At 32.1% G+C, this 27,564-nt stretch overlaps 1 protein-coding gene across 1 annotated transcript in view; it reads right to left on the reverse strand.

Annotated features, from left to right (window-relative positions):
• Positions 1-7,998: 7,998 nt before the first annotated feature.
• The window catches only part of Gdi (GDP dissociation inhibitor), a 39,790-nt gene continuing 20,224 nt past the window's right edge, over positions 7,999-27,564 (reverse strand). Inside the window, exons 3-10 of the mRNA XM_035366181.2 lie at positions 26,891-27,025; positions 23,280-23,478; positions 20,274-20,405; positions 17,079-17,247; positions 16,852-16,954; positions 10,992-11,136; positions 8,859-8,913; positions 7,999-8,754 (exon numbers count right to left, since the gene is read on the reverse strand). Coding sequence (XP_035222072.1) covers positions 8,614-8,754; positions 8,859-8,913; positions 10,992-11,136; positions 16,852-16,954; positions 17,079-17,247; positions 20,274-20,405; positions 23,280-23,478; positions 26,891-27,025 — 1,079 coding nt within the window. The 3' untranslated portion in view covers positions 7,999-8,613. The remainder of the gene's footprint in view (positions 8,755-8,858; positions 8,914-10,991; positions 11,137-16,851; positions 16,955-17,078; positions 17,248-20,273; positions 20,406-23,279; positions 23,479-26,890; positions 27,026-27,564) is intronic.

Consider the following 27,564-nt stretch of genomic DNA (forward strand, 5'->3'; position numbering starts at 1 on the left):
TCAAGACTATCGAGAGGAAATAGGTACTGGTCCTTCTTTACCAAGTGCTAAGAAAGGAGAGCCTAAAAAGGGCAGATTCTTCGGCTTCTCGCAACTGAAAGAGGTAGAGACTGATGATATTAGTTGGCTTGCTAATCTTTAGCTCTGAGAGTGTATTTTTCAGCTTCATAAGTGTTCACTTGAAAATTAAAAAGCTTTGAAGAATTGTACAGTAAACAACATGAGCTGAGATTTTTAGTTCATGAAAATATATGTATTTACATCTAAACTAGTAATGCAGCTCTGGCATATTGAATTGAACATAAGTTTAAACTCATTTTTAAAAGATTAAATACTCATTTAATGTAATTCATATTTCTTTCTGAATAATTTTTTAAACATATGTAAAAAGTAACCCACCGATAAATTTCAACATTTATGATGAATTCTTTTCAAGTTAAAATACTATAAATAATGCTTCTAACATTAGTCACAAAATAATATTCATTATAGAAATATTAAATAAAAATATGTAAGCACATTTTCTGAATAAATGCTAATCATTAAAGCCTTGTGCATCTATTTTGTGCAATAATCAGTACTAACAATAGACTTCATAATACATTAAATCAAAGCAAATTTTACTTCGTTTTTTTTTTTTTTTTTCTTTCTGTGTTTCCAGTTAGCAATGGGAGTGAATTAATTTTTGTATGCTTTTGCAATGATTATTATAAAAGCATTATTATGGATCATCAGCAGTATTATGCAGCGTCAATTACTCATAAAGTAATGAAAATAAACTGGTATTTATATACTTTCATATGAATATTCATATTCAGTATTTTAGAAGTACAGTGGAACCTCAAGATAAGAGTTTAATTCGTTCCAGCATTGAGCTCATATAGCGAATTTCTCGTATATCTAGAAACAAACTTCGCCATTGAAAGTAATGGAAATCCAGTTAATCTGTTTCGCACCCCCAAAAATATCAACATAAAAATCAATTTTTCTAACAAATAACACTGATAAATAAGATAACCATAGTTTATCTTTATGATAGCTTCCAACACCGACCTTTTAACTACGTCTACTTAATCTACACCAACAACATCTTCTAGAAGTTTTGGATGGTTCTTGGAAGTAATGGTAACTCCTTTGGCTACATCAAGTTTCTTAATTTATTCTCGCTTCTTCAGAGAAGAGTGCAAATCGTCTATGTCGAAAGGCCGTAAGTCTTCGCCAATTCCGTCAGTCTTAGGGCCATGCTTGTTTTATCTATGATTTCTTTCTTAATTTCAACAGCAATGGCTTCCTTATTCTTCTTTGCAGCGCTATCTGAGGCAACACTCTTCTTTGAAGGCATCATAAAATAATTATTTTTAAGTTAAATGTAATAAACAATTGACCCACAAGTGCACAAGCACGTAGATCAAAGAATACAGAGTGATCTGATGAGGAGATTCCCAGAGTCCAGCCGGATCCGGAAATGGTGTCACGCATAGCAACAGCCTGGATCAAAGCTCGTATTTAGAGACCAATGTTTCGCTCATACTTTCCTTGTATATAGAGGTGCTCGTATCTCAAGGTTCCTTTGTATATTAATTTACCTTTATGCAGAATTCCATTCATTCAATTTTTCTAACATTTCTATTCCTTTTAAATCTCTTTAAACCCAAAAAGGCTTTTAGTCTCAAGACATGATTTTGGGTTGATTCATGTGAAATGCTTTTTTTCACTTTTTGTTGGAGTCTACTGTCACTCAGCAAAATGTTAAGATATTTATCCTTCAAACTTAATCTTCCAGTTATTAATTAATGAACTACACATGAAAGCAATTTCTGCAGTTCTTAAAAGTATATATATGCATATATTTTTTATTTTGATCTATTTAAATAAAAATGCATTTAATTCAGGATTCTGATTAAACATTAAACATTTTTATTTTCAGTTCTCAGATATACAGAAGATATATAATGTTCCCATGATAGCAAATATGTGTATTCACCTAGTATCTCATAAAATATTTTGCTATTCCATCAAGACCATCTCTACTGATAAATCATTTTAATTTTCAAAGCAATAATTTTAATGACTTAATATCCTAAACCTTTCAAGTCCTTATTTCATAAATTTAATCATTAGATCCTAGACTATCTCTAGTTATTTTATTTATTTTTGCTGGGAAATAATTTTTAAATACTGCTTCCTCTGTCTGTGAAACAAACTTTTTTCTCAAGAGCTGTTGACTGTAGCATCAAATCATCCACTTTGTTCTGAAGGCTGGAATAATAACATTGCTCAGTAGCATTACATTCATTCAGTTTCTCATGGCAATTGCTATCATTTTGAAGTTCCAGAAAAGCCTTTTTTTTTTTTTTCTGTTGCCTTTACTACCTTGGTGTTTTCTGCTAAATAGCTCATTCAGGTATATTAACAGTTGGGATAGCACCTCTTAGGTCAGCAATCCTACTTCCGAGTGAGAAGAATGTGAAAGCAATCATGAAAAACATTCCAGAAACAATAACTGAGGAGGCTATTTTTGATGACTTAAGCGCAGGAAATTCCTGATTGTTAAAGTCAAGCAATTTACTCGCACCAGACGTGTATTTACTAAAAGGCTGCTCATCTTTTTCATGGAACTACTTAGAAATGAAGGCGGCAATGCTATTTTTAATCTAAACATGTTCAGTTTCAATGTTAAAATAGAGAAGTTTGCCCCGAGGAAGCGACCAACACAATGTTACCGGTGTCAGGATTATGGACATACTCCACATCTATGAAAAAATAAGGAGCGATATTGCAAGTGTGGTGAAAACCATAGCACCAGGATTTGCCCTAAAAAACCAGAAGACACCCCCACCTGTTCATTTTGCGGCTAGGGACATGTAAGCAGTTATCGTGGGTGTAAAGCATACCAGGAGAAGTTTGAAAGAAAAGTTAAGAACCAACTCCCCCAACCCAACCAAGCTGGACGAAGGAAGAATTTCCTAACCTGAATAACACAGATCAAAACAGAGATAGCAATGGAGTTGACACCACTGCAAAACCTAAGTATATCGAAAAGGTTAAAGGTCAGAGATTTCAAATCCTGAAGGAAGCAAATTATGTTACGAACTGGTTATTCGATGAAGAAGTGCAAGATTTTCTAATATCATACTTATCAACAGAATTCACAAAGCCCGGACTGTTGCCGATAAACTTTCTGCAGGTTTCAAAGCTGTCACATACCTTATGAGGATTGCGGAAGAAGAAAATTGAATTGTTCTGAGTAAGTCACATTCTTCCTGAATTTCATGATTTCTCCAATTGTCACCAAATTTCTCACCACCAGCTCATCACTATTTTGTTACTATCTTAAATTTGTGTCATCTACAGCTTTCCCACTTCATATTCCATCTTTGATGCTTAATTTGTCACATGTTACTATTATTCTTAGAAACTCATTCAAGATCATCACCAGGTTCTTTTTGCATCAATGTTAGAACTTCTTAAACTGTACTACAATGGGTACCGGGTGTCCAAAGCACCACTCTACCAGGAGGTCAGCAATCCTAACATTCTATTTTTCATATCATCCTTTACAAGCGGATCCACTGAAGTGATTGCTGCATATTCTAGTTTTTTTTTTTTTTTTTTTTTTGTGTGTGTGTGTGTGTGTGTTGGCAAGATCCACTCTTTGGCATGTGTGCAACCATTCTTCAACCAAATGTCTCTGTATAGAAATTGATGAAATATCATATTTGCTTTTTTTGTATTACGATGTTATGTATTACTGCAGGTCACAATGGCACAGGATACCATTATTTTCAATATTTTTATTAGAAACACTTTCTAGATACAAATGCAATTAAAATATCCCTAGTTAAAATTTTCACGTAAAAGGAACCTCCTCTGAATCTAAGAACTAAATGGTCTAAGCTTTCAAACTGTGGAGCTCTGGTCAGTAGGTGTGGTGACAAACCCAATGACATCACATAATGTCTGATATAGTTCCCTTTATCACATTTCTGCACATAGAAATTAAGTACTTTTAAGGACCATTAATGAAAAAATTAAGGATCTATCAACAAATGGGAACTGAACAAATTCAATTAAAAATATTAGCTATGCCTGAACCTCACTTTTGTTATTAGCTATGCCTGAACTCATAAATTACGAATTCATATTTTAACTGTATAATTTCTGCATGCCCTTTTACCAGATTGAAATTGATGATCTAATATCTGGAAAAATCCCAAATCCAGAATCGCCGAAGTCCTGACGAGTCCGGATTTCGGACTTTGTACTGTATTTTACACTTATAATAATTGGACATATTTGAAAGAGGATAAGGGACATTTTTACGTTTTACTAACAGAGTTGATTGTTAAGTTGATTGTTTTCTTTAATGTCTCCACTTACTTGCCCAGTTTAGAGGTTTAGTAAATACTAGGTAGACTTTATGCCAAATGGCATAGGTTAAAATAAGAAGTTAAAATCATAATCAGCATGATTCATACTGCTGCTTCCCTAGAAAGAGACTTGCTGATCAGAACAATCCTGATAGCCTGATGTAGACATGGTTGGCAAGTTTTGAAAGTTGGCTGTACTCTGCCTGTCTGACACAGTTAGTGTTCCCAGTTAACATATTTTAAGGTTCCAATAAGCCACTAAAGCACCAGAGGTGATAAGCTGTTTTGCATTATTTTAAGTCTCACTAGATGCAAAGAATAAGTTTTACATGAATTTTAAAATTATTTTGCTGTCTCGTGTGACCACGGCAAGGATTAACGAAAGGCAACAACTCATTTTAATATGCGGAGATAACTTTTTAAGGGTGACCAGTCAGTTAATAATTTAATTAGCTAGTTAGGTACCCTTAGATTTACATGACCACTATTAAATTTTTTAAAAATATTTATTAAAAAAAGCACTATTAAAATCACGATCTATTAACATGTCATAGTTTAAAATACATGTAATTTATAACATTGCTTCTTAAACGATATTAAGATAATTACACATTAAAAGCTACAAAACACGTTTTGTAGCAACAATCAACAAAATATTTATGCAACTTTTAAATTCGTCGCAGGAATTTCAAACATTGCCAGTAATGATGCAAAGACAAATAAGTATAAATCATCAGAGCTGATGAAGCATGCAAATGGAGGATATAAACAAATTCTGTCTTATAACTCCAAAACCTTAGTTTAAAAAAGTGACTTGCATTCTGGTAACGAAACGGAAATTATAGTAAAGGCCAAAATTATAAATAACTGCTTAATTTACACAATAATAACTCTACATATTTTTGGAGATTAATTTTCTTTCTCTTTATGTATTCGGTTTCTTTCTTCAATACATTTCCTCTTCATTTTAGAAATTTGTTATTCTAAAAAAATTAAACGCATTTAGAATGTATAGGGAAAAGTGCTAATTTTATTCCTTTAGTAATATGAATATTCAGAATAAATATGAAATTATATATGAAAAGGACCGGTGAGGCAGAATGTTTAGAATTTAGTGACATACTGAGCAGCAAAACCTAGGAATGGGAAAACTTTTAGAATTAAGTATCCACAGACATTGCATCAGGTGGGGAAAATGCCTAATGCCAACCTTGTATATGACGCATTGAGCCATATAAGATAAAACTTTTAAATTGTCAGTTTTAAATCTCTTTATTAAAAGAAAATTTCTCTTCTATAAATGCCTGTTCATGTGATAAGTTTAGAAGCATTTCTGATATTTTTTATGTTTGTGTCTAATGAGAAGTAAAGACAATAAAGGGAAGATAAACATGCTAAGAACAAAAATAAAACATCCAAATATTATGTTTTCAGTTGTTCTATAAAAACCTTATTTTGTTCTAACCAATTATTTTTATTTTAAGAAACTTTCCTTTCTCTCCTGATTTCATTTTCATGCCAAAATGCAAATTTAAATGATGTATATGCAAATCTAAATTAGTTCAAAAAAATATTCAAGTAGCAGATTTTTAGAGTTTACAGTAGGAGAGTTATTTCTAAATTTATGCCGCATGTTTGAAAGTAGCTCTGTAGCTGCATATTTGGTGCTAGCCACTTACTTTAGATTACATATTAATATTCTAGGCTTGGCTTTGCTGTGTGCAGCCGATTAAGTAGTTTAGGTTGAATAGGAGCCAGTCGTGTAACTAAAATTTAAGTCATTGTGACTGTACACACTATTTTGTGAGCACAGAGTGAGTGCATGTTCTGTTCTGTTTAGTTAAAATGAAAAGGATGTTATAACCTTTGTCTACAGTCATCTGTTCTTTCAAGTCAGAGCAAGAATTCACCACTTCATCTTTCACTAGGGTCTACAATTTATGTTCCCAAAAGGAACAAGAAGACTCCACAAGTTCTTCCAAAAATTCTCCAAAAAATAAGAAATTCACCAAAAACTTTCTATAAAATACACCCTTTACGAGTTAATACCATGAAGATATTTTTCTGGTATCTTCTAGATTCGTGGGTCTATAAATCTTGCCATCAAATCCTTCTAAACTTTCCAAGTTGCAATGTCTAAAACCCTAAAGAAAAATTACCTTTACCAATTATGCAAATGCATATTCTCAGGCAATTTCATGGGAAAAACTCCTACCATGAAAAAATTAAAACGAAGACATTTTTAATTAATTACAAAGCTATTTCGCTTTTGCTAAATTGTTTCATAAATTATGCTGAAACACAATTTAAGTATTTATTATCTTGCTTATGTTTCAGATTCAAAATATTGTATAATTTAGTTGCCAAAATGAAAAGTAATGTCAGTTTATAATATGATAGCGAAAAATTAAAATTTTCATTTTAATTGTTCTTTCTTGAATATAATTTCAATATATTAGCATTATTTTAATAAAATTTATAATGTTTTAAAAAATATTGAAAAATCGATTTTTTCTGAATTAAAAATTTTCTATAAAAACTGATCTTAAAATTACCAAATTTAGAGCCATTTATTAAAATTCACATTCCCAAAAGCGAAAAGTTGTTTAAGAGCTCTTCGGAGTAGAAAAAATAAAATAATTTCAAAATGCTTATATTTCACTTCTTGCTCAGAAACTGAAGTATACTACCTTTTATATTAGAATTAGGAACAAATTATAATCCATGAACCTATTCACCCATTCAAAAAAAAAAAAAAAAAAAAAAAAAAAAAAAAAAAAAAATTAATTCAACGAATGGCCAAAAATATTTCTTGAAAATGCTAATTCACATTCAAAATGGCAGTCTTAAAAACAGACAGAAATTTCAGATGATTAAAATTAAGGACCTCCTGCCAATTTTGGCCGAAATTAAGGACTTTAAGGGACCAAAAATTGATTCCAAAAAACCTAAGGACTTTTAAGGACTGTACGAACCCTGTTTGCTAGAGTGTTCATGTTGGTACTTTTGTCCCTCCAAAATGATGACCCAGTCCTTTTCTTTCTTTAGCTATGCCTTAAATGCAGTCAGTCTACTTTCAAAACCTTCACCTTCCCAAAAAAACTTTAAATACAAAATTGTAATAAATATTTTACACATAAAAACAGATATTTTACCATACTTACTATACATGCTGCATATAATAAACAGCATTTAAAATGCACAGTTATCTAAATCCATGTTTAATCTTTAATTTTAAAAAAATGTTTCTGAAATTAAAGAATTCTAAACACTGTGTGTAAAATTCTTTATAGAAATCAATTTTCTGATAAGAGTAACTGACATCTAGGAAATTCTAAATAAAGTATGTTTAATTAGCAAATATAATCTATCTGACTTTACAATTTTACTTCTTATAAAGTTTTTACATTTAACTGATCTGAATATTAGCTGCTCCTATACAAAATCATTTAAATATTTATGAAAATATTTTAGTGAAACTAACATTTTTAACAACAGCTACTGGAAATCCAAGAATCTTGTGTATTTAATGCTGCAGCTATAAATATTTACAAGAGAGTTCTATAAATAACAAACATTTATTATTTGAATATTAAAAATGTAATTAGACAATGCAATAAAACAAGACTGTCACCAAATGTGCTTTTTTAATAAGAATTTCTGACGACATACAGAGCAAAGCCGAAGTGTATTTAGGGAAATACCCCAAGGTGCCACAAAACAATCACAGAGTAATTTGACAGTAATCATATCACATTAAACTGGTAGCTTTGGGAATTTTTTTACAATTAATAACAATTAATATATATAATATATAGTTAGCAATCAATAATCAATTGACAAGAAATACATCCTTTGGGTGAAAATTAACATTCAGCTTTTACTTTTTGAGCGAGCAGGCATATATTTCTACCAAAACTATAACAGTGATAGTAGATTTTGCTATCTTTATTTTTTCCTATTCACTGGTCTTAAATATTAAAACTGATGGACTACAAATCACAATATGAAAAAATGAATGTAGTTATAGCTTTCAGATATTCCAGGGGAAACAGCAGTCACAATTTTGCTTTTTTTTTCCCTTTAAAGATCACCACTTACGAAAAGCAGTTGGTGACATTTATCACCCAAAAAATAAAAAAAAGACAGAAGCCTATGCTCTTTCAAGCCCTGCCACAGATTATATAAATGGGGGAAACAGCATCAGCGAGGCAAAGTGATACTGTGCGAGAGGCAAGGGATTTTATTCTTGCTCATCCCCCAAGTCATGCTTCACCTTGGAAAAGTCAAAATCTTCCCCAGTTCCACGTCGAAAGATGTCCAACACATCTAGGCAGGTTGTTTCAAAATGTGACGTCGCATCATATGATTCAGATATAAATATCTGGGGGAAAAAATATATATATAATGTAAAGAAAAATTATAAAATTACACACACACACACAAAAAAAAAAAAAAAAAAATGCTCATTATAGTAAGTTTACTTACTTGACTTTCTTCACCATAATCTTTGGGTTTAAATACATCACTAACCCATACAAACCTAAAAGTAATAAGAAATGAAAAATTGACATATATGTAATCCAAAAAGAATTTGTTACTGAGAGTGAAATATCTTACTTACGTAACAAATCTTTACGTAACAAATTTTTATATAAAAAAAGATTCTTCTTTTATTATTATTTCTACTTTATTTACTCATAATTCTAAAATCAAAACTTTCATTATATATATATTTTTATTTTTTATTTTAACATTCCAGGGTTTTAAGAGGAAAAATCTGCATGTAACTTCTGAAATCATGTTTTGCACTTGAAGCTGTAAATACTTACAGCGTCTCACAAAAGTGATGGGACACTTGTGCTTTACAAAAGGAAACTGTAGTAAAATAAATTTAAAAAATTATTTATTTTTATAATATTAATTTAATAAAAATACAGTTGTTTAGAACGGAGCAAAAAATGGCTCACATAAGTGATGGGACACTTACTTTTTCAACAAATATTTATCAAAAAATTTTACTTTTTAAAAGGTTTTAATATTTTGTTGGATATCCTTTTACTTTTAAAACATGATTTAATCTTCTTGGGATAGATTCGACTAATTTTCTTGCGATTTCTGGAGTGATTTTACCCCATTCTTCTTGAAGCACCGATTTTAATTGTTGTTTTGAAGAAATGGTGTGTTTGCGAATTCTTGATTCCAATTCTTGCCAAATATTCTCTATGGGATTTAAGTCTGGAGATTGTGATGGTGTTTTTATTATTTCAGGAGAGTTATACAGCAGCCAGAGTCTAATGTTCAAAGCAGTGTGCGTGGGGTCATTATACTGGTAGAATTTAAAATCGTTATGAAGGTTCAATTTTCGTGCTGAAGATTTCAAATTTTGATTTAAAATGTCAATATACTTGTACCGATCCATTACATTGTCAATAAAAACAAGATTACCAACTCCAGCAGACGACATACACCACCATACCATAACTCCTTCTCCACCATGTTTTACTGTTGGTACCAAGTTCTGTTTACGAAATTCTTCCCTGGATTTTATCCACACCAAGATTCTACTGTCAGAACCATATATATTAAATTTACTCTCATCAGCAAATATAACTTCATTCCAGTAATCAGAATTCTTATTTATGTTGGATTTTGCGAAAGCCAGTCTGAGTTTTCTATTATTTTCACTTAGAATTTTTTTCCGGCTGCTCTACCATGATATCCAGCAGATCGAATTACTCTTCTAATAGTCTCAGGATTAAAAATTTCTCCATATAATGCTTGTAAATCAGCAGCAACTTTAGGAGCATTCATTCTTGGATTTTTTTTAATATTTCGAATGATAATTCGCTTTATTCCATTGGATAGCTTTGATGGTCGGCCAGGTCTTCTTTTATCCTGAATCATATGATTCATTTTATATCGTTTAATGATATTGAAAACTGTTGAATGACTCAAGTTAACTGTTTCAGCAGTTTTCTTATATATTTTCCACGTTCAATATGCAAATTAATAACTAATTTTCGAACTTCAGGCAAAGTTTCTTTTCGTTTAGCATTCACGGCTGCACAGAGCTAAAAAACACAAAAATTCCAAAACAAACTGAAGAGAAATATTGCAGACTATTTTATAAATTACTGCCAATTGCTTTTGAGTAAAAATAAAAAACCCCCAAAAAATATTTTTATTGCAGTACGTAGTAGTATCTAATGGTGTCCCATCACTTATGTGAGCCATTTTTTGCTCCGTTTTAAAAATTGTATTTTTATTAAATTAATATTTTAATATTTTGAGAAAATGTATGTTATGTAATAATTGTTACTAAATTTAAGAATGAAACACACCCACAAATATGTTTTTTTTAATTAATTTTATTACAGTTTCCTTTTGTAAAGCACAAGTGTCCCATCACTTTTGTGAGACACTGTATGTTGCAACTGATCTTAAATCTTAATACAAAAATCATCAGAATGAAAAAAAGGCGCACATAAAATGTTTTGCTACATTTTTTAAAGAAAAGTGTCAATTATTAAAAAGTAATAAATCCATTAAAAGTGCAAGAAAAATTAAGAAGTGTGTTTTCTCCTTATAATACATAATAAGGTTTTTTTTTTAACTTACTTCTGCTTGATTGGTCCCAAGAGATCCAAACCAGGTTTAATTTCCTGTTCTGGATTATCAGTTTCAACAGTAGTACTGACCATAGCAACAAACCAATTCTTAGCTGCAACTTGATGAGTGTATGAGACAAGAGACACATATATATCTAAAAATGGCAATTTAATAATTACATTTATTACTAATTTAACAACATTTTATAAAATTAAATACAATTATTAATTTTATAAAAATTTTGTTTTATATTTACAAAGGACCAAAAAAAACATTTTTGATAACATGTATATAAATGACAAAAATATCTAAAACAATTCAGAATTTTATGAACGAATACACTTGATCTTGAAATAATAAAAAAAGAGGTAAAAAAACCTTTTTTGAACAAAAGGAAGGCCTTTTCTCTAACATACGAAAATATTCACCATTTATTTTTAAACTGCCCTTTTTCTACAATCCAGGAATAAAAAATATAACTTATTTTACAATACCTATTTGTTCACAATAAATTGAAATAGGTCCAATGAATAGGTTGATAAAATTTATTTTATCAAGAGAAATACTTAAAAGTTCTTGAGCTTTCCACAAAAATAGATGTACAACTGTTCACAATATCACAGAGCACAGTCAGTAGTTACAATTCAAACTACTGAGAACGTTAAACATAATGCAATGCAAAGTGCATCTAAAGAACCAAGTTAAACCAGAGATATCTCAATACTCTAAAGTCACACTGAACTATTAACCGACAGCAAATGCCTTCTCTCTGGTCTTGCATAGTTTTTGACCGGCCATTTCTGTACTTCCTGCTTGTCAAAATTATTGGAAGGCATATGAGAGCTGAATTATGGTTACAACTATATAGAGCATCAATTATAGTTACTCAATTACAATATCCATTTAGGAACAGGACCAAAATGCTGCCAAGTTTGATGACTTTTGACAGTTTCTTGTCAATTGAGCAAGACAGCTATTTACTCTATATTTAATAGATATGCCCCTGTATTCTTACTTTTCCAGCAAAGTTCACCTCTCTGGATTTTCATGTTAGATTGATTATACAGAGAAATACAACAATTTCGCACATAACTGCACTAAAATTTTTTAAACTAATTTGATTGAATATTTACATTACAGTTGTGGGCAATAATAAACAGCATGTATGTGTACATACAGAAATATCCATTTTTGTGAACAAATTTGCATATATTCTATCAATGCTACAAAATCGTCTCAGCAGCAAATCATGAAGTAACAGTTAATCTGAATTCTGCACCACTGCCATGAAAATAGTCCCTATCAAATAAGTTTTTTTAAAATGAAACTTCTGAAAAGTTTTTATTTTTTAATTACATATCTTACTTTTAAAAACGAATTCATATATAAAAGTATAAATATATATTTTGTATAGAACTTATCATTTTTACCAAGAAAATTCTACTACACTTTGGATTGTATGTTTAACAAAATATTTAGTTCACATCTTTCCTGTCTACAGTTCACTCAGTCCAGAATTAATGTAGATTTAAACATGAAATTTTCTATAAGGTTGAGAAAGTTGCATATACCTGATACAAAGAATTTTGGCCTGACATTGCTTTGTCATGCAAAGTTTCGCTCTCTATGTTGGCAGCTTCAATGCTGGTCTTGAACTGAATATTATAAAGCACAGGTTGGCAATGATATGCTTAGAAGCATTATGGTGTCTGCAAAGCAATTCTAAAGTGCCCTTCTATTTAAATATCAAAATTATAAATATTTAGAATTCCCATAGGTATATATTGGGCACCACTGGGCCTTGCAAACTGTTAAGGGCCATTCCTACTGGGTTTTATTTGAGCAAATGGAGATAGCTGATGTAGCTGACCCATCTCCAAAAACTCAGTTTTTTCCTACAGGGCAGCAAGTTGAAAAATCTGAACCTCAGGCATAGCAGAGCTAATTGACACATGGATCTCACTCCATTAGCTCAGAAAATCTCCAGTGGGAATGGCCCTTTAAGGTTCTGCCCCAATTTTGCAGAACATCCTAGAAGCAGTCAGAGTCTTCCACTACTTTCCCTACAATTAAACTCTCAAGACTTTCAGCTTGCCGTGTATTTTGAGTGCCTCCTTGCTGCATGGAAATCATAAGCAGACAAATTTCTAACCATTTCAAATATGTAGCGAGTCCCCAAGAAAGAACTGTAGATTGAAATGCACTACCAGGTACTTTTCCTACTACATTAAGTCAATTATGGATTTAATGCAGCCACCTTCCATCTAAGCTTTCCCAACTTCTTCGTCACTCCATGGGTTTGAATTAGACAATTTTGAATTTGTAACTTCATGTATGACCAGATAAGTCATCTCACATTTCAGTTCAACCTGTAACAATATCGGCAGCAAATCAGGTTTCTGCATTCATCTGGCTATCTAGCCTTCAATATTCTTGAAATTTTTAACAGCTAGGTCAATGATGCATGATCTGTGCGAGACAAGAATTTTCGGGCATAGAGGTAATGGCGAAAATGTTCTACAGCTTTGACTGACGAGTAACTCTTTTCTGGTGACACAGCAATTCCTCTGTGGCTTAGCTAGACACTTATTCCAATATGGCACCATGCATATTTGACTCTGCACCATGCATATTTCTTGGGACAAAACCACAGTGACATTCACTGTTTGCATCCATGTCAAGAATAAACGGTTTATCGAGCAGAGGTTATATCAGGATTGTCGAAATGATAAAGCTAGCTGCAGCTCATTAAATACACCCCCAAATTCTTTTGCCTAGAACTTCTGCTTGCTCTTTGTCAGTTCATGAAGGGGGTCTTGCAATGGAAAAAAAAGTCCTTCGCTAATCTCCTATAGTAGATGCAAAGCCCCAGGAAACTTCTCAGCTGATGGACATTTTCATGCCTTCTAATCTTTAACTGCTGACACTTTTTCTGGATCCAGTCATACCTTCAACAGAGATAACATGTCTGAGGTAAGAAATTTCCTGAAATTCTTTAGTTCATCAATCTATAAAATCAAAACATTTCTTATATATGCTCTTGTATAGCAATTAGTATAATGGTTCATCACACTGACTCTGGGCAACAGCACGGTGAAATTTTCAAAACTTCCTTCTTCTTAAATTTTTAACTTTACAATGTTTGGCTGAATTCTGTTGAAACACAATATATTACAAAGCATGTGACTATCTGATCTCATCTCCAATCATCTCTAGGTTGGAGAACAAAGGTAAGGAAATAATTTACTCATGTTCTTGTCTTGCACTGACTAATGGTAAACATTAGAAAGACTGAAACTTAGTATATCCCTACATTACCTCCAAAGCAGTCAAAATGACTGCACTGTGAAAGAGTTACTACTGTGTAAGGAAATTTGTTTAAAATTAATTTTTAATATTATTTACAACTATATAACAAGTTATTAGTAAATATTAATAAAAACTTACTTCACTTAAAAAAAATAATTTATACATTATTATTTGTACTTTTTTTGCAAATGAAAGTGGAAATCTTTTTATGTGTACATCTTCCGCAAACATACTTTTGACATTTTTCACATTATATTATTATATATACTATATTATTTGTTTTGTTGTTGTGGCAAAGTCGTACTTTACAAATTTTGCGTTTGTTAGAATGGATTACATATGATGATGTTGCAGTTATCTTTGTGCGTCTTCATGTTCTGATGACTTTTTCGGTCTTGCTTTCTTTGTAAAGGATCCGGGTATTTATAACAGCCAAACCTAAAATATTGAAAAATATTTGGAGGTGCTTTCTACAAGAACTAGCTTTTACTGTATTATTTTCTGGCCATTTGATCCGTCATACCAACTCCAAATTTTGTGCTGCTATAAAATTGAATAGATTCCGGTAGCATTTTTTATTAACTTTTATCAATTTTCACAAATTTATGCTTAGAACTTAAAACAGCTATTCTTATTTGGTTTTTCTTTTATATATTGTAAGAACACAATTCTCTGATTTATATAGCAGAGTGGAAAAGAGTCATGTTATCCTTTGTTTTTTGGCTGATTTGTGTAGTTCTCTTTTGTTTCTTCTAATAGTACCAACTAGAGCTTCTTTGGCCAAAAATTTTGTCGCTAGTGACATGCTAGTGGAAAAGTTATCAGTCGTGATATTTCTTCCACAGCTTGTATATGGCTTGACTCAACCAGTTTCAGAAGAACCTGTTCACCGAGATTCAAATAACAAATATTACTTTAGCTTACTGAGAAACTTCAACTTATCAAGTATACGCCCAAATCGACAATTTATCATGTATTTGTATGTTATGTGATGGTAATCATCGAAAAAAATGAAAACTTATTTCAATACAGAGCCGAATTGGTCATACAAGAAATTTACTCAATTCAATAATAAGAGTCATTTGATTATTTAAAATTTCCCAAGCAGTCATTTTGACTGGCACTATAGGTATAACACACACATATATATACTGGAAATGAAAGAAGGGAGGAAACTAACATTAACTACAATTATTAATAAACGCAAAAAAGTCACTAAATTCTAAGAAATTATGTCATTATATACACAAATGTTTTTCTAATTGAAATTAAAAAGCAGTCAAAATGACTTCCTTGGGCAATCTAGTGTTAACTTTTGGACAAATTCCTATAGAAGATTCTTTTTTTTACACTTTTACATCAAGGATGATTTCTGCACATTATTATTGGAAAAAAGTCAAGAACCTTAAAAGGGAAGACTTTTTTACCTCCATTGCATTTGTACAATAAACAGAAAAGGCTGCAAAAGCCCCTCCCACATCCAGACTATCCAACTGCTAGGAACTGAATCTGCCACTGACTACCAGCATCTGGTGACTTATTCTCTAGGTCACTGTTTAACATCAAATAACAATAAGTTTTACATGATATGCTATCTCCCTTATCTTTTTTCATTTCTTTTTCTCTTCATCTTCAAACAAAAATTTCACTTGCATTTTGCAACCTTGTAGTTAACACTGAATACAAGTTTTCCAACAGTCTTAAATTCTTTTGCTTATACGTATGAGAAAGAATATTTTAAATTGACAATGAAATGTTTCAGATGTCTTTTTTTAATTACACAGATAAGCTGTATTTAACTGAACTAGAGAGGCATTGTTGATGATAATGCTCAAGTGCAAAATCAAAACATAAATAATGCAACCACTTAGATGATTTAAACTTCCGGCTGTATTATACTTCTGACCTGCATATTTTAATCCTCTCATGCATGCATTACAATAATGCAAATAAATTTGTAGAGCTGATTTCAGCTTTCCTCATTTCTTTTTTTAATCCAGATGATGCAGCTTAACCTTTTGAAGACGGGATGGCCATTATAGTGGCCATAGAGTCCTCTCTTTGAAAAGACGGGGTTGTCCACTTTAGTGGCCGTCTTTTTCCCCTATTTTCCAGGCTGAAAAGTGGGGTGAAATGTCAAATTTGACGTACCTAGGGTTTTAACCCCTTATCTCTTTCAAAGGTCTTTCTTTTGCGACATAGATGCACCCCTCTGAGAATCCATTAAACTACACACAAGAATCTTTGTTGCAAATAGGAGGTGATTTCTTAAAGGGGGGGGGAAAGCATCCGGTTCAAGATTCCCCGTCCTTTGGTAGCTTTTACTGCTTCTAAAACCCCGGCATCAAAAGGTTAAATGACATACTGCTGATACTACATCTATTCATTATATACGGAATAAATTTCTAAATATACTATTCGATACGATAGAAAATACGATTCTCATTTGATAAGTTTGGAACTTTCAATTTCATTTACAAGTTTTGTTTGCTTAAAAACTTTTCTTATTTTTTATTTATTTTTTCCTACTGTTACATAGACAATAATTCTATTATCTTACCTGATTTTCTGCCAACTTGTTTCTGTGGAATGATTATCTGGCACGAAAGTGCATCCTTCGTATTTGGAATGGGATGATTCAAGAGGCAAATGCAACGAACTACCTAACAAAATCAAATAAAATAAAATCTTCACATTTTATCATGAGACAAAAGCTCAGAAAATTTAAATTGCCAAACTTCAACCAGTTTACTAACTGTAAACATGATACGTATATATACTGCATACCTGCCCAACTTTTTCAACTTTATCAGGAACATAAGATGGGTCACAAAAAACTTGTTTACATCTTGCAGTTTCATTTCCAGAGCGGACTCCAACTACCTTGCCATTTTCCATTACCAATTCATCTATTGGTTTATCCAGCATGTATGTCCCACCATAAATTGCACTTAGCCTGTAAGATGTCCATTATTAAATCATAAATTTAAAAAAAAAAAAGACAAAGAAATAGAACTACTGTAAATAACTAAAAATACCATGAACACATCTTGAAAAAATCTGATGTATACACAACATGACTTCCTTGTACATAATATTAAATTATACACATTTTTTCTTGCATTTCATTTAAACTTATTGGACTGAATTAAACCTACTTGGCCGACAGCGCATAAACCACAATAGAATAAATGCATTCTTTAAAATTCACTCTATTTGTTTACCATAATGACACTCTGGCGCTAGGTTCACTTAACAGTATTATATTTCGTTCATATTATAACTCAGAATGCACAAAATTTATATCATTTAAACAATTATCTAATCGTTGCCACATGTTCTATTCAAATACTATAATAAAGCTAGAACGATGTATAAAAGAAATTAAGCATACAAAATAAAAAAGAAACGGTTTTTCAAGAAACAGTTTTTCACAGACGATTTAGCATTTCTCATTCAATTAATTCAGTTCTCACTTCGGGATAGGGCAAAAATACATAAAAACCCAAAATATCTGTATTAAAAATTACGAAGTCAATCTTAAACACTTATTTCCTCGGAAAAATTCCAGAAAGGATTAAGTATGATTTAAATAATAAATGAAGGCATCATCTTTGTTGTTGCGAAGCTAAGTTTCTCTAGATTAGCAACAAATCCGCTATCCTGCTGTTTCAAATGTAAACAAGAGCAATGGCCGCCATCAAAAACATTATTAAGCTTAGCGGCATTTAAACAATTTTAAAATTGTTGATAATTCTAAAAATATTGCATGCAGATTTACTACAGGCATAAAAACCTTAACCGGAAGATAAGAACAACATAATTCAATCATTTTTAAAGCAAAAAATGTACAATTTACAAACATATAAGAGTAAAGAAACTGAGATCACTGAGCCGAGTAACAGAGTGGATATATATATATACGCAAATACATCGTTAAATTGCATTCGAAAGCAGTCAAAATTGATATTTTTGTTGAAATATGCTGCATGAAACTTTTCGCGATTACAATACTTCCTTTTTACTTCGTACAAGGAAGTAAAAAATACTCAATTTTCAGACTGTCAACTGGGAAAAATACTTTCACAATACTATAAAACTGCTGCAAAAATTTCTGCAAATAATCATAAGCAATCATTTCCCAAGTCATGACTATTTTGTTTTTCAGCTGATTTAAATGGTCTTTCATAATTCCACAAGGAATTCACAATCTAAATCAAATTACCACAGTTGAAAATTCAGTTTTATTAGAAAAAAATTGAATAATTACCGTTTACAACCTCATTTACAGGTTTTAAATATTTCAAAGCTGATTTCTAATACATGTGCAAAATTACTTCAATTAACTTAATTGCTATGTTTAGTATTTTTAGATACTTGAGTATCAAATTATATTCTATAAATTAACTTCCAACATTTTACTCCGAGATGCATCAAATTATAGCAAATTAAAAGGCACATCATTTGTTTGTTTGTATTCAAAAAACATGCATGAAAAAAATTTTTTAATTCTAGAACATTTAAAATTTCATAAACCTGAAATTGGAAACCTTTCTGCACACATGGCTATATTTTAAATTAACTTTTAATGGAACTATAAAAGATATTTACAAAAAACTTATACAATATCTAAGGTACAAGATCTTCTTGACCAATAACACATTTTCACCTCTCTGGCAGATTGGGATATGCAAGGTTAACATTATAACCCATATACCAGGAGTGGCCATAGTACGGCTCTTGTAGTTGAGTGATGCAACTCTTTTTCAAATAAAATGTATGTATGAAATGAATTAAAACTAATCAATGACACTTATTTCACTGCTTTTAAAATAATGTATATAGAGACTTGCTGCAGTCAAACTTTTCTGAATTCCAAAATGCAGCTCGCCTTGCATATACTATGAAGTTTAGTCTTCATCTCAGCAAAATACTCAAGATTTAAAGGTGAAAAACTGGACAGTAGTTAAGAGTTATTAATGAAAACTTTTGTTTGGTCAAATACTTTCAGCCTTACCAATTCCGAAAATTCCCCTCCTGGAATAAATAAAATAAATAATAATCTTTCATCCAGTTCTCTACGATAAATAACATTAAGAGCAATTATCCAATCGATGGACAATTTTGTTTTTTAGGTACATGAATATTTTGAGCTATTATTTTAGTGACTGATATCTGGATAAAAGGAAAACCTTGACTGTAACATTGTGTTCAATATACAGTGAAACCTATATTCCACTGTACCACATTCTAATAAATTGTTGATTCAAAATTCTTCTAAAGTGAATGAGGATGGATGTTTCAAAAGTCAATTGATTTTATATGCATTCATGAAATTCTGAAACTGATCAGATGGCAAAGCTTTATACATTTTCCAAAAACCTCACTTATATTTTAATCATTTATTGAAATGGATAGAACTGTTGATTTCTGAAATACATAAATGCAGGAATACACATCTGACCAAATATCCCAATTTATTTACTGCAGGTCTGTCAATTCTACTGACAAACCTTTCCAAATCCTGAATCTGAAACATCACCACCCCTCTGAATGTAACATATTGCATTTTCCCTTTCTTAATAACTTCATCATAATTTTGACTATTTATTTCACATACCCAGTTACCGATACTTTCTTCAGTTACTTAAAGTTAAAATCTGCACCACAACCTAATAATTATACAAACTTTACAACTAAAAATGCTCAATATGTCACTCAATGAATAATGAAATTTTTCTTTTTTAAGTCCATTATTAAATTAAAACTACTGAAATGCAAAAATGAAGTTCATACTCTATATACTTAAAAAAATCTTCAACATGCATTCAAATTTCAGAAAAAATATAATTTTACCAGCAAATACTAATTAAATTTTCTTCCTGTGCACTTATACATTTTATTTATTTAAAAAAGTAAGTTTAATTTTAAAAAATTTCAACCAAAATAACTTTTTGATTCCAAAATTTAAGCTAAACTTACCTTGCAAACCCTTGTGGAAGCTCTCCTAGCCCATATAATGGATATAGATATGGACTCTTGCCATAGCGAGCCAAAGAATCACTGTACAGTTTAATTCTGTTGATAGTTTCTAAGCATGGCTTTGCAAGATAACTGGGTAAAGATACATACAAATATTAAACTACATATAACTTATAATCATATCATATCTATATTATAATTCTTTTTAATTATCTGTAATAATAAAAGAAAAAATGTGAGTACACTGCTTAATGCAAAGATGGAAAATCCTACAGCAAAATGACCAGAGTCCCCAGATTAAGTAAGACAGACCCACATTTCAATGCAGGGTACTATATAATTTAATTTTAATTTAAGCTGCCTCAGTAACTCTATCATATCAGGAAATAGAAATGGGAAATTATAGTAAAGGCTGAAATCATAAACAACTGGGTAATTTACATAATAACTATACATATTTTTGAAGAATAATTTTCTTTATGCAATCAGTTTTAATTTATAAATTTCTTTATTCAGTTTCTTTCTTCAAAACATTCCGTTTTTATTTTAAAATTTTTGGATTTAATTAAGAATTGCTTTTATTCTAAAAAAAAAAATAAATGCATTTACAATGCATAGAAAAAGCTGATAATTTTATTTCTTTAGTAATATGAACATTCAGAAAAAATATGAAATATATATGGTAAGGGCTGGTTAGAGCTGGTGTGGCAGAGTTTTTAGAATTTAGTGTCACACCGAGCAACAAAATCTAGAAATGTCAAAACTTTTAGAATTTAGAGCAAGCATTGGAAGCAGAATTAAGAAAGGCACTAGGGAGCATAATTTAGGTAACACAGAGGTTGTATGAGGTGGGATCATCATTAGGGGTAGCATATTTTTCCCAGCCAGGGCCGATTGCTTATTAGCCAATTCGTCACAGCAAGTGCATATCTTAAAATTAATTTTTAAAACAATACCACGGTTTGTCTGTAAAATCCAATGGAACTTGGAATAACAACAAAAAGAACATATATGAAATTGATGACTTTTAAAACTGAAGACACTGTTGCCAGATTTTCGTACATTCTGAAAATTTGATGATTTCTGTAAGGCATTCTCACACTAATAAGTAAATACCATAAGTTCTTTTCAAATGTTCAACATGGCTCTGCATCACATTTTCCATCAGACCAGCTACCCAGAACTTAGAACAACAAGTACTTTCCTTTTGTTCTTAAAATTACTTAGCTCTTGCAAAAAATGAATCTTGATATGGATCTTCTTCTTGTGTTACCAGTTAAAACTATATATACAGGGGCCTTCCTCACCTTTTTATATACAGCACCTTTCATACTGTTTCTTTCTTTAAATAGTTTATTTACATTTCATCAGATATCAATTTCTTGTTTCTTCTTTTAGTCCCCCACTTTATTAACCTGAGAGTAATATCCACTATAATTTTATTTACATCTTAGACCCCTAAATTTTTAATGTACCAAATATGATCTCGATTATGACATTATTTTGTTCCCTCTTTTTGCAAGACGTTTTCATGATACACCTCAAATAAGCAGCACAGCCCACCAGCGACCGAGCGGTAAAAGCCGCTGAACACTGGTAGTTCGTTCCGGGGTTCGAGTCCCGGCAAACAGGCTGGCTGCACGGGCGTTTTCGTGGTTTTCCCCATGTGTAATGTGGATACGAGCCAGTTTCCCTTAAAAAGACCTCCATGGGGCACCTCTCCCTTTCCGTGTAGTGCCTAACGGCAGAGCACGTAATAAGTAAAAAAAAGAGCAGCACAATATCCTAACTTCAGATAAAAGGATTCATATAACATGGACTAAGAAAATTTTGTACCAATTAAAAAAAAAAAGTAAAGTGATGCCTGCCCACATGAGCTTTAAGAATCCAACCAGTTATTATAAATATAAAAATCAATTCCTCTTTGAAGCAGGGATACATCTTTTCAGGAACTGAATCCTCCTCTAACCCAACTGCTAAAACACTAAAAATGGCAATATAAAAAGCATTCCTTTCTTCTCTACTTTCTGTTAAGCGAATAAGTTACTACTCATAAATATAATTTCAAAAAATCTTTCAATTTTTCACTTTTTGCCACATGATGTAACTATAACAGACTATTAAAGCATATAAAGGAAAACCGGTATACCACTAATAACCGCATTGAAGTAATTTTGATGTTGGCAAACATTTGGTTGGGAGATAATAGTGGAAGCGAGAAAAAACACTGCATGTCTTCTTTTGAGGGTAAATCCAACAGAAAGTTCTAAACCATTAATTGTCTCAAAAAGGCATGAGTGATTATATCCTTATCCTCTCTAGCTGACAAATTTTTAACTGATTATATCCTTATCCTCGCTAGTTGACAAATTTTATGGAATTTGTTAAAAATCGAGAGTTTGAATTATTTTATTTTATTAAAACATTAGTAAAATTTATTGGTACTTTTCTGTTTCGCCGGCGTAAATCTTGCCATGCAGACTTTATTGGCTACAGCATACACATAAAAAATGTTACAAATGAAGAATTTTTTTATTTTAAAGGCAGAAACATTTTAATATTGTTTAAAATTTGGTAAAAAGCCAATAAATTTTCAAAAAGACGTTAATTTAAGAATTTACTATGCTTTCATGTTTCAACATCCTGATTCGCCAATTGCGAATGGCCTTAGGGCATAAAACTGAACTAGCTGGTATAAATTCTATGTAACTATATACCAATATTGAAAGAAACAATCAATCTCATAAGAAATGGCTGGTACTTGTTTTGAAAATGAGGCAAAAATGAAAATGAGGTTACCAGAGAGGATATTCCATTTAGCATAAGTTATACCATTACTGGCGACTTTATCGCCTGCGGCGGCAAAACGGAGAAGTACCAATTTATAAGATAAACTTCTTAAATCATTTTTACAAATTCTTAAGAGCTAAAGTTTAAACGAAATCATTATCTGATTAATTCTTAGAAAATATTAAAAGCCAAAACACAGAATGTAATTCAACTTACTCGTCATCACGATACAGAGCTAATGCATGACCAGTAAAATCTGCAGTGTCTTTATCTAATCCAAATTTTTCATACAATTGAGCAGTGGTCATGGAGTTAGCATCTACATCTTTCCATGTTTTTGGATCCTTTTCACTGTACTCCTGAACATAGACTAAGAAATTTCTAAACCTCCTCTTTTCAAACATGCCCATTAAATCTAAGGAAGGGAAAAAATTGTAATAAATGTTAAACAGCAAAAAATAACAAAAGCTTACTCATTTAACCAATCTTCCTTAATATACAATTATATTTACTTCAGAAATCCCTTTAAAAAAATATAAAAATTTTTTATACTTCTGACATTTAAAAAAAAAAAATATGGTAACACACTGAATTTTCTCAGCACATCTAAAAATTTAATTTTTAAGAATCCTAACTACTTATGAACAATGAAAACAAATTACTTATAATACAATTATGTATTTTTAAAGTTTGAGAATTTAATTCTCATTCCTTAGTTTAAATGAAACTGATTCCTCCATTTTCTATCAGATTTAATATATATTTTATGTTTGTTTAGGAAGGCACTCTTGACAACCAGAAACCCTCTGAGGGTGATTAATAATGTCGAAATAAGGCTAAACACTAGTGGAAACTATATAGAAGAGATGTTGCACCAAGTGTTTTGAATGTCTCGCTTTTGAGACCACTATGACTAGATATCTACCTACTCAGTGGCTGCATATTTTTACTGATGGTTGGTTCTCAGTTTGACTGTCATTTTAAAGTTGGGGCTGGTGTGTTTTTGAATCTTCTTTACGCCCCTGCAAGAATACACTGGTACCTCCTTTGATGGTGAAGTACGAGGGCTGGAACTTTAATAGTGGCAACACAGCTGAAAAAACGCTACGCAACAAAACCAAAGAATATCGCGTATACCACACGCGAACTACATACCTACCTTACCTCTCAGCAAAAAGACTCGTCCTGCCTACGTCACGCGCATGCAGAGTGACGCGAGAAACAAATCCTTGTATTAGCTCGTGGTCTAAAGGAAGTATTGTCAGGATGTTTTCAAAACAAGAACAAGGATGTTGGATAAAAATTGAACGTGCCAGAGGTCATACAGCACAACAGTGTCATCAAGGGCTTCAAGAGGCTTGCGGGGAATCTGCATTGCCTTACAGAACCGTATCAAGATGGATGAAAGCATTCAATGAAGGACGCCAAAACATGGCAGACACGCTTCGGCCAGGTCGTCCGAGTGTCTGCGATGCAGACGTGCAAGCTGTTGCCGCACTAATGGACAGTGATCGCCACCAAACGATTCGTCAGCTGGCCAGACAAACAGGATTAGCGCATACGACTGTGCTGCACATTCTGAAGGAACGCCTGTCCATGAGAAAAATTGCTTCACGATGGGTTCCACATCAATTGACAGAAATGCAGAAATGGCTACAATACGATGATGCCCGAACCCACCTGGAGCGCTATGAGCGCGAAGGAGATGCTTTTTTATGCCGCATCATTACGCTGGATGAGACTTGGGCTCGATCGTACCAGCCAGAACTGAAACGCCAATCAAACGAAAGGCGTCATCACGGGTCACCACGACGTGCGAAATTTCGTCAGAACCCCAGCAATGTGAAAGTTATGGTGATTCTCGTGTAAGACTGCGATGGTGTCATCCTAACGCATACCGTTTTCCCACAGCAGACCGTCAATGTGCAGTATTACTGCTCATTTTTGGAGCACAATCTCCAACCAGCTTTGAGAAAAAAACGGCGACACTTTCTGCAGAAGACTCCTCTCATTTTGCATGACAATGCTCGGCCGCATGCAGCGCAAGCTGTGACTGATTTGTTCAAGTGCTGGGGCTGGGAAGTGCTTTACCATCCACCATACTCCCCAGATCTAAGCCCTTGTGACTATGACTTAATTATTAAGATGAAGGAACCACTTCGTATCACTCGCTTCCAAACTGTTGCTGAGATTCTTGTGGCAGTAGACCGGTCCATTCAAACTATCAACAAAACATGTGCTGCTACGGGTATTCTGCGACTTCCACATCGTTGGAAACGGGTTGTACACAATGCTGGCGACTATATTGAAGGACTGTAAAACATGGTGACATGAATCACTTTTGTATTCCTTGTAAATAAATAGTTGCCACTATTAAAGTTCCAACCCTCGTAGTAGCCATACGAATAGCCCTAAAGCAATTATTAGCTATCCATTACCAAGTTTGCAAAGGCAGTCATTTTTTTCTTATTTTTTTATTCTTACACAGCCATTCAATCAACTAACTCTGTTGAACACCCTTTAACACCTGAAATTTCGCAAGGTCAAGAACTCTCACTTTAAAGGGTAAACAAATCATTCTCCAGTAGGTGCCTGGCCATTGTGACCTTTGGGGCAATGAACAAGTGGGCTTTCTTGCAAAATGAGGTACCAGCAAACTAAAAACATCCTAATACAGCCATTTCTTATTGGCGTATTAAACTGTTTTAAAAAAAATTATTTGCATCTTATATCTTATGAAATCTTCAGACTCGTACATCCTTAAAAAGTTGAAGAATGCTACGTTCTTCTCTTATTTCTGATAGTCCAAGGTGCAATGCAGTTGCGGCTTTCTGTCTGTCTACAGGACATGACTGCCTTGCCACCCACCTGCACAGTGTAGGCATTTCAAGTGATTCTATTTGTCCACTTTGTGATTCTAGAAAACAAATGGACAGGGACTACCTGCTCCAATGTGGGGCTCTTTATGGTCAGAGTCGAGATACTAAGAGGCAAGAATACTCTTTAGGCAATGACTTCGGTCTTTTTGTTCTTAGTTCTAATGTTTGTAAACCTCCGTTTATAAAATTTTAGTTCTTTGTAACTTTTTGCCTGGCCACTGGGGGGGGGATGTCCGTATATTTCATATCTTCATAATGTCCTTACCTTTTTATACATTTTCCTTAATTTTCTTTACATTCCAGAACAATATATAACTACAATAATTTTCATTACTCGTAAAATTCTCACCCTTTCCCAATTAAAAAATTACAAAATGAAGTTATAAAAGAAAATTAAAAACAGGAACTCTCACGCAACAAATATAATTACATTCTTCAAAAATGCTGTATTATTATGCGAAATACGACAGAAACAAGAGCTAAATTAAAAACATACAATTTTATTTTTGTAATTATTTAAAATATGTTTATGAAATGTACCAATAATTAACCACACCTATTCATTTTAACATTACCCTTAATAATGGTAATAAATAAACTCAGCTTGAAAACAAATTACATACTCGAAAGGACACATAAATGCTACTCATATAGTGGAATCCTTTTCTGATATCATAAACAAGGTGTCCTTGGTCTTGAAAAATTCACAGTTTTCAGCTTTATAAATTAGTCCAAATTACAGAACTAACTGATTTTAGTGAATACAGATGGAGTAAAGGCTCCGTATAATTTTCTAAACAATGAAGGCAAGTTTAATTTTATATCATCACCATATTTTTATTAATTAAATTTAACACCCAAAATCAATTTTTCTTTTTACTTCTTTCATGAAAATCAATTATACAGATGAATTCTCTTTCAAGACATCCAACATAAAAAGATACATACTTGATCCCAATGCTTCTTTTTCATCAGCTGGAACTTTATAGATTTTTCCTCCTTTATACACATAACTTCCTTCCACAGATTTAAATTCTAAGTACCTAGTCACTCCTGTATGTATAAGAAGTTTAACTAACTGGCCTGGAATAAAAAAGACAATTATAAAATACTTATCATAAATTATTTATAGTAATTTTATTCTATCCATTAGATGAGAGAAATATCAATTATTAATATCTGAAAAACGAAAGGTCACCGACTAGTCTCAAAAATCACCAGGTCCTCTTTGCCTCGAGTACTAAAACAAAAAGCTTGCACATTATGTTAATAACTTTTTTTTTAACAAAATTAATCACATTTGTTTTGGCACAAATCCATGATGCAAATTTTATTTCACATAAATCAATCCATTTTTTGCCCTACTTACAGAAAATGATTAAAATATTTGGCTAATCTTTGGAATATGGTAACAACTAGTTTGGCGACATTTTGCTAAGGCGATAAAGGTTACTAGCTAGGACTTTAGCAGTGTACATGGATAAAGTCAAGAGTGTGTGCAATGCCATTTTTGTGCAATTCTGGGACTTTTTTTAAGTGAAAATAGGCCAATGTGTACATGTATACCGTTTATGTGCAATTCTTAAAAATGCAGCAAGCAGTGGGCGATTCTGCACTTTCTC

The sequence above is a fragment of the Stegodyphus dumicola genome, chromosome 9, assembly GCF_044657685.1.
Source record: "Stegodyphus dumicola isolate Sdum_Otavi_A_Nest chromosome 9, ASM4465768v1".
In the NCBI taxonomy this organism is placed as follows: domain Eukaryota; kingdom Metazoa; phylum Arthropoda; class Arachnida; order Araneae; family Eresidae; genus Stegodyphus; species Stegodyphus dumicola.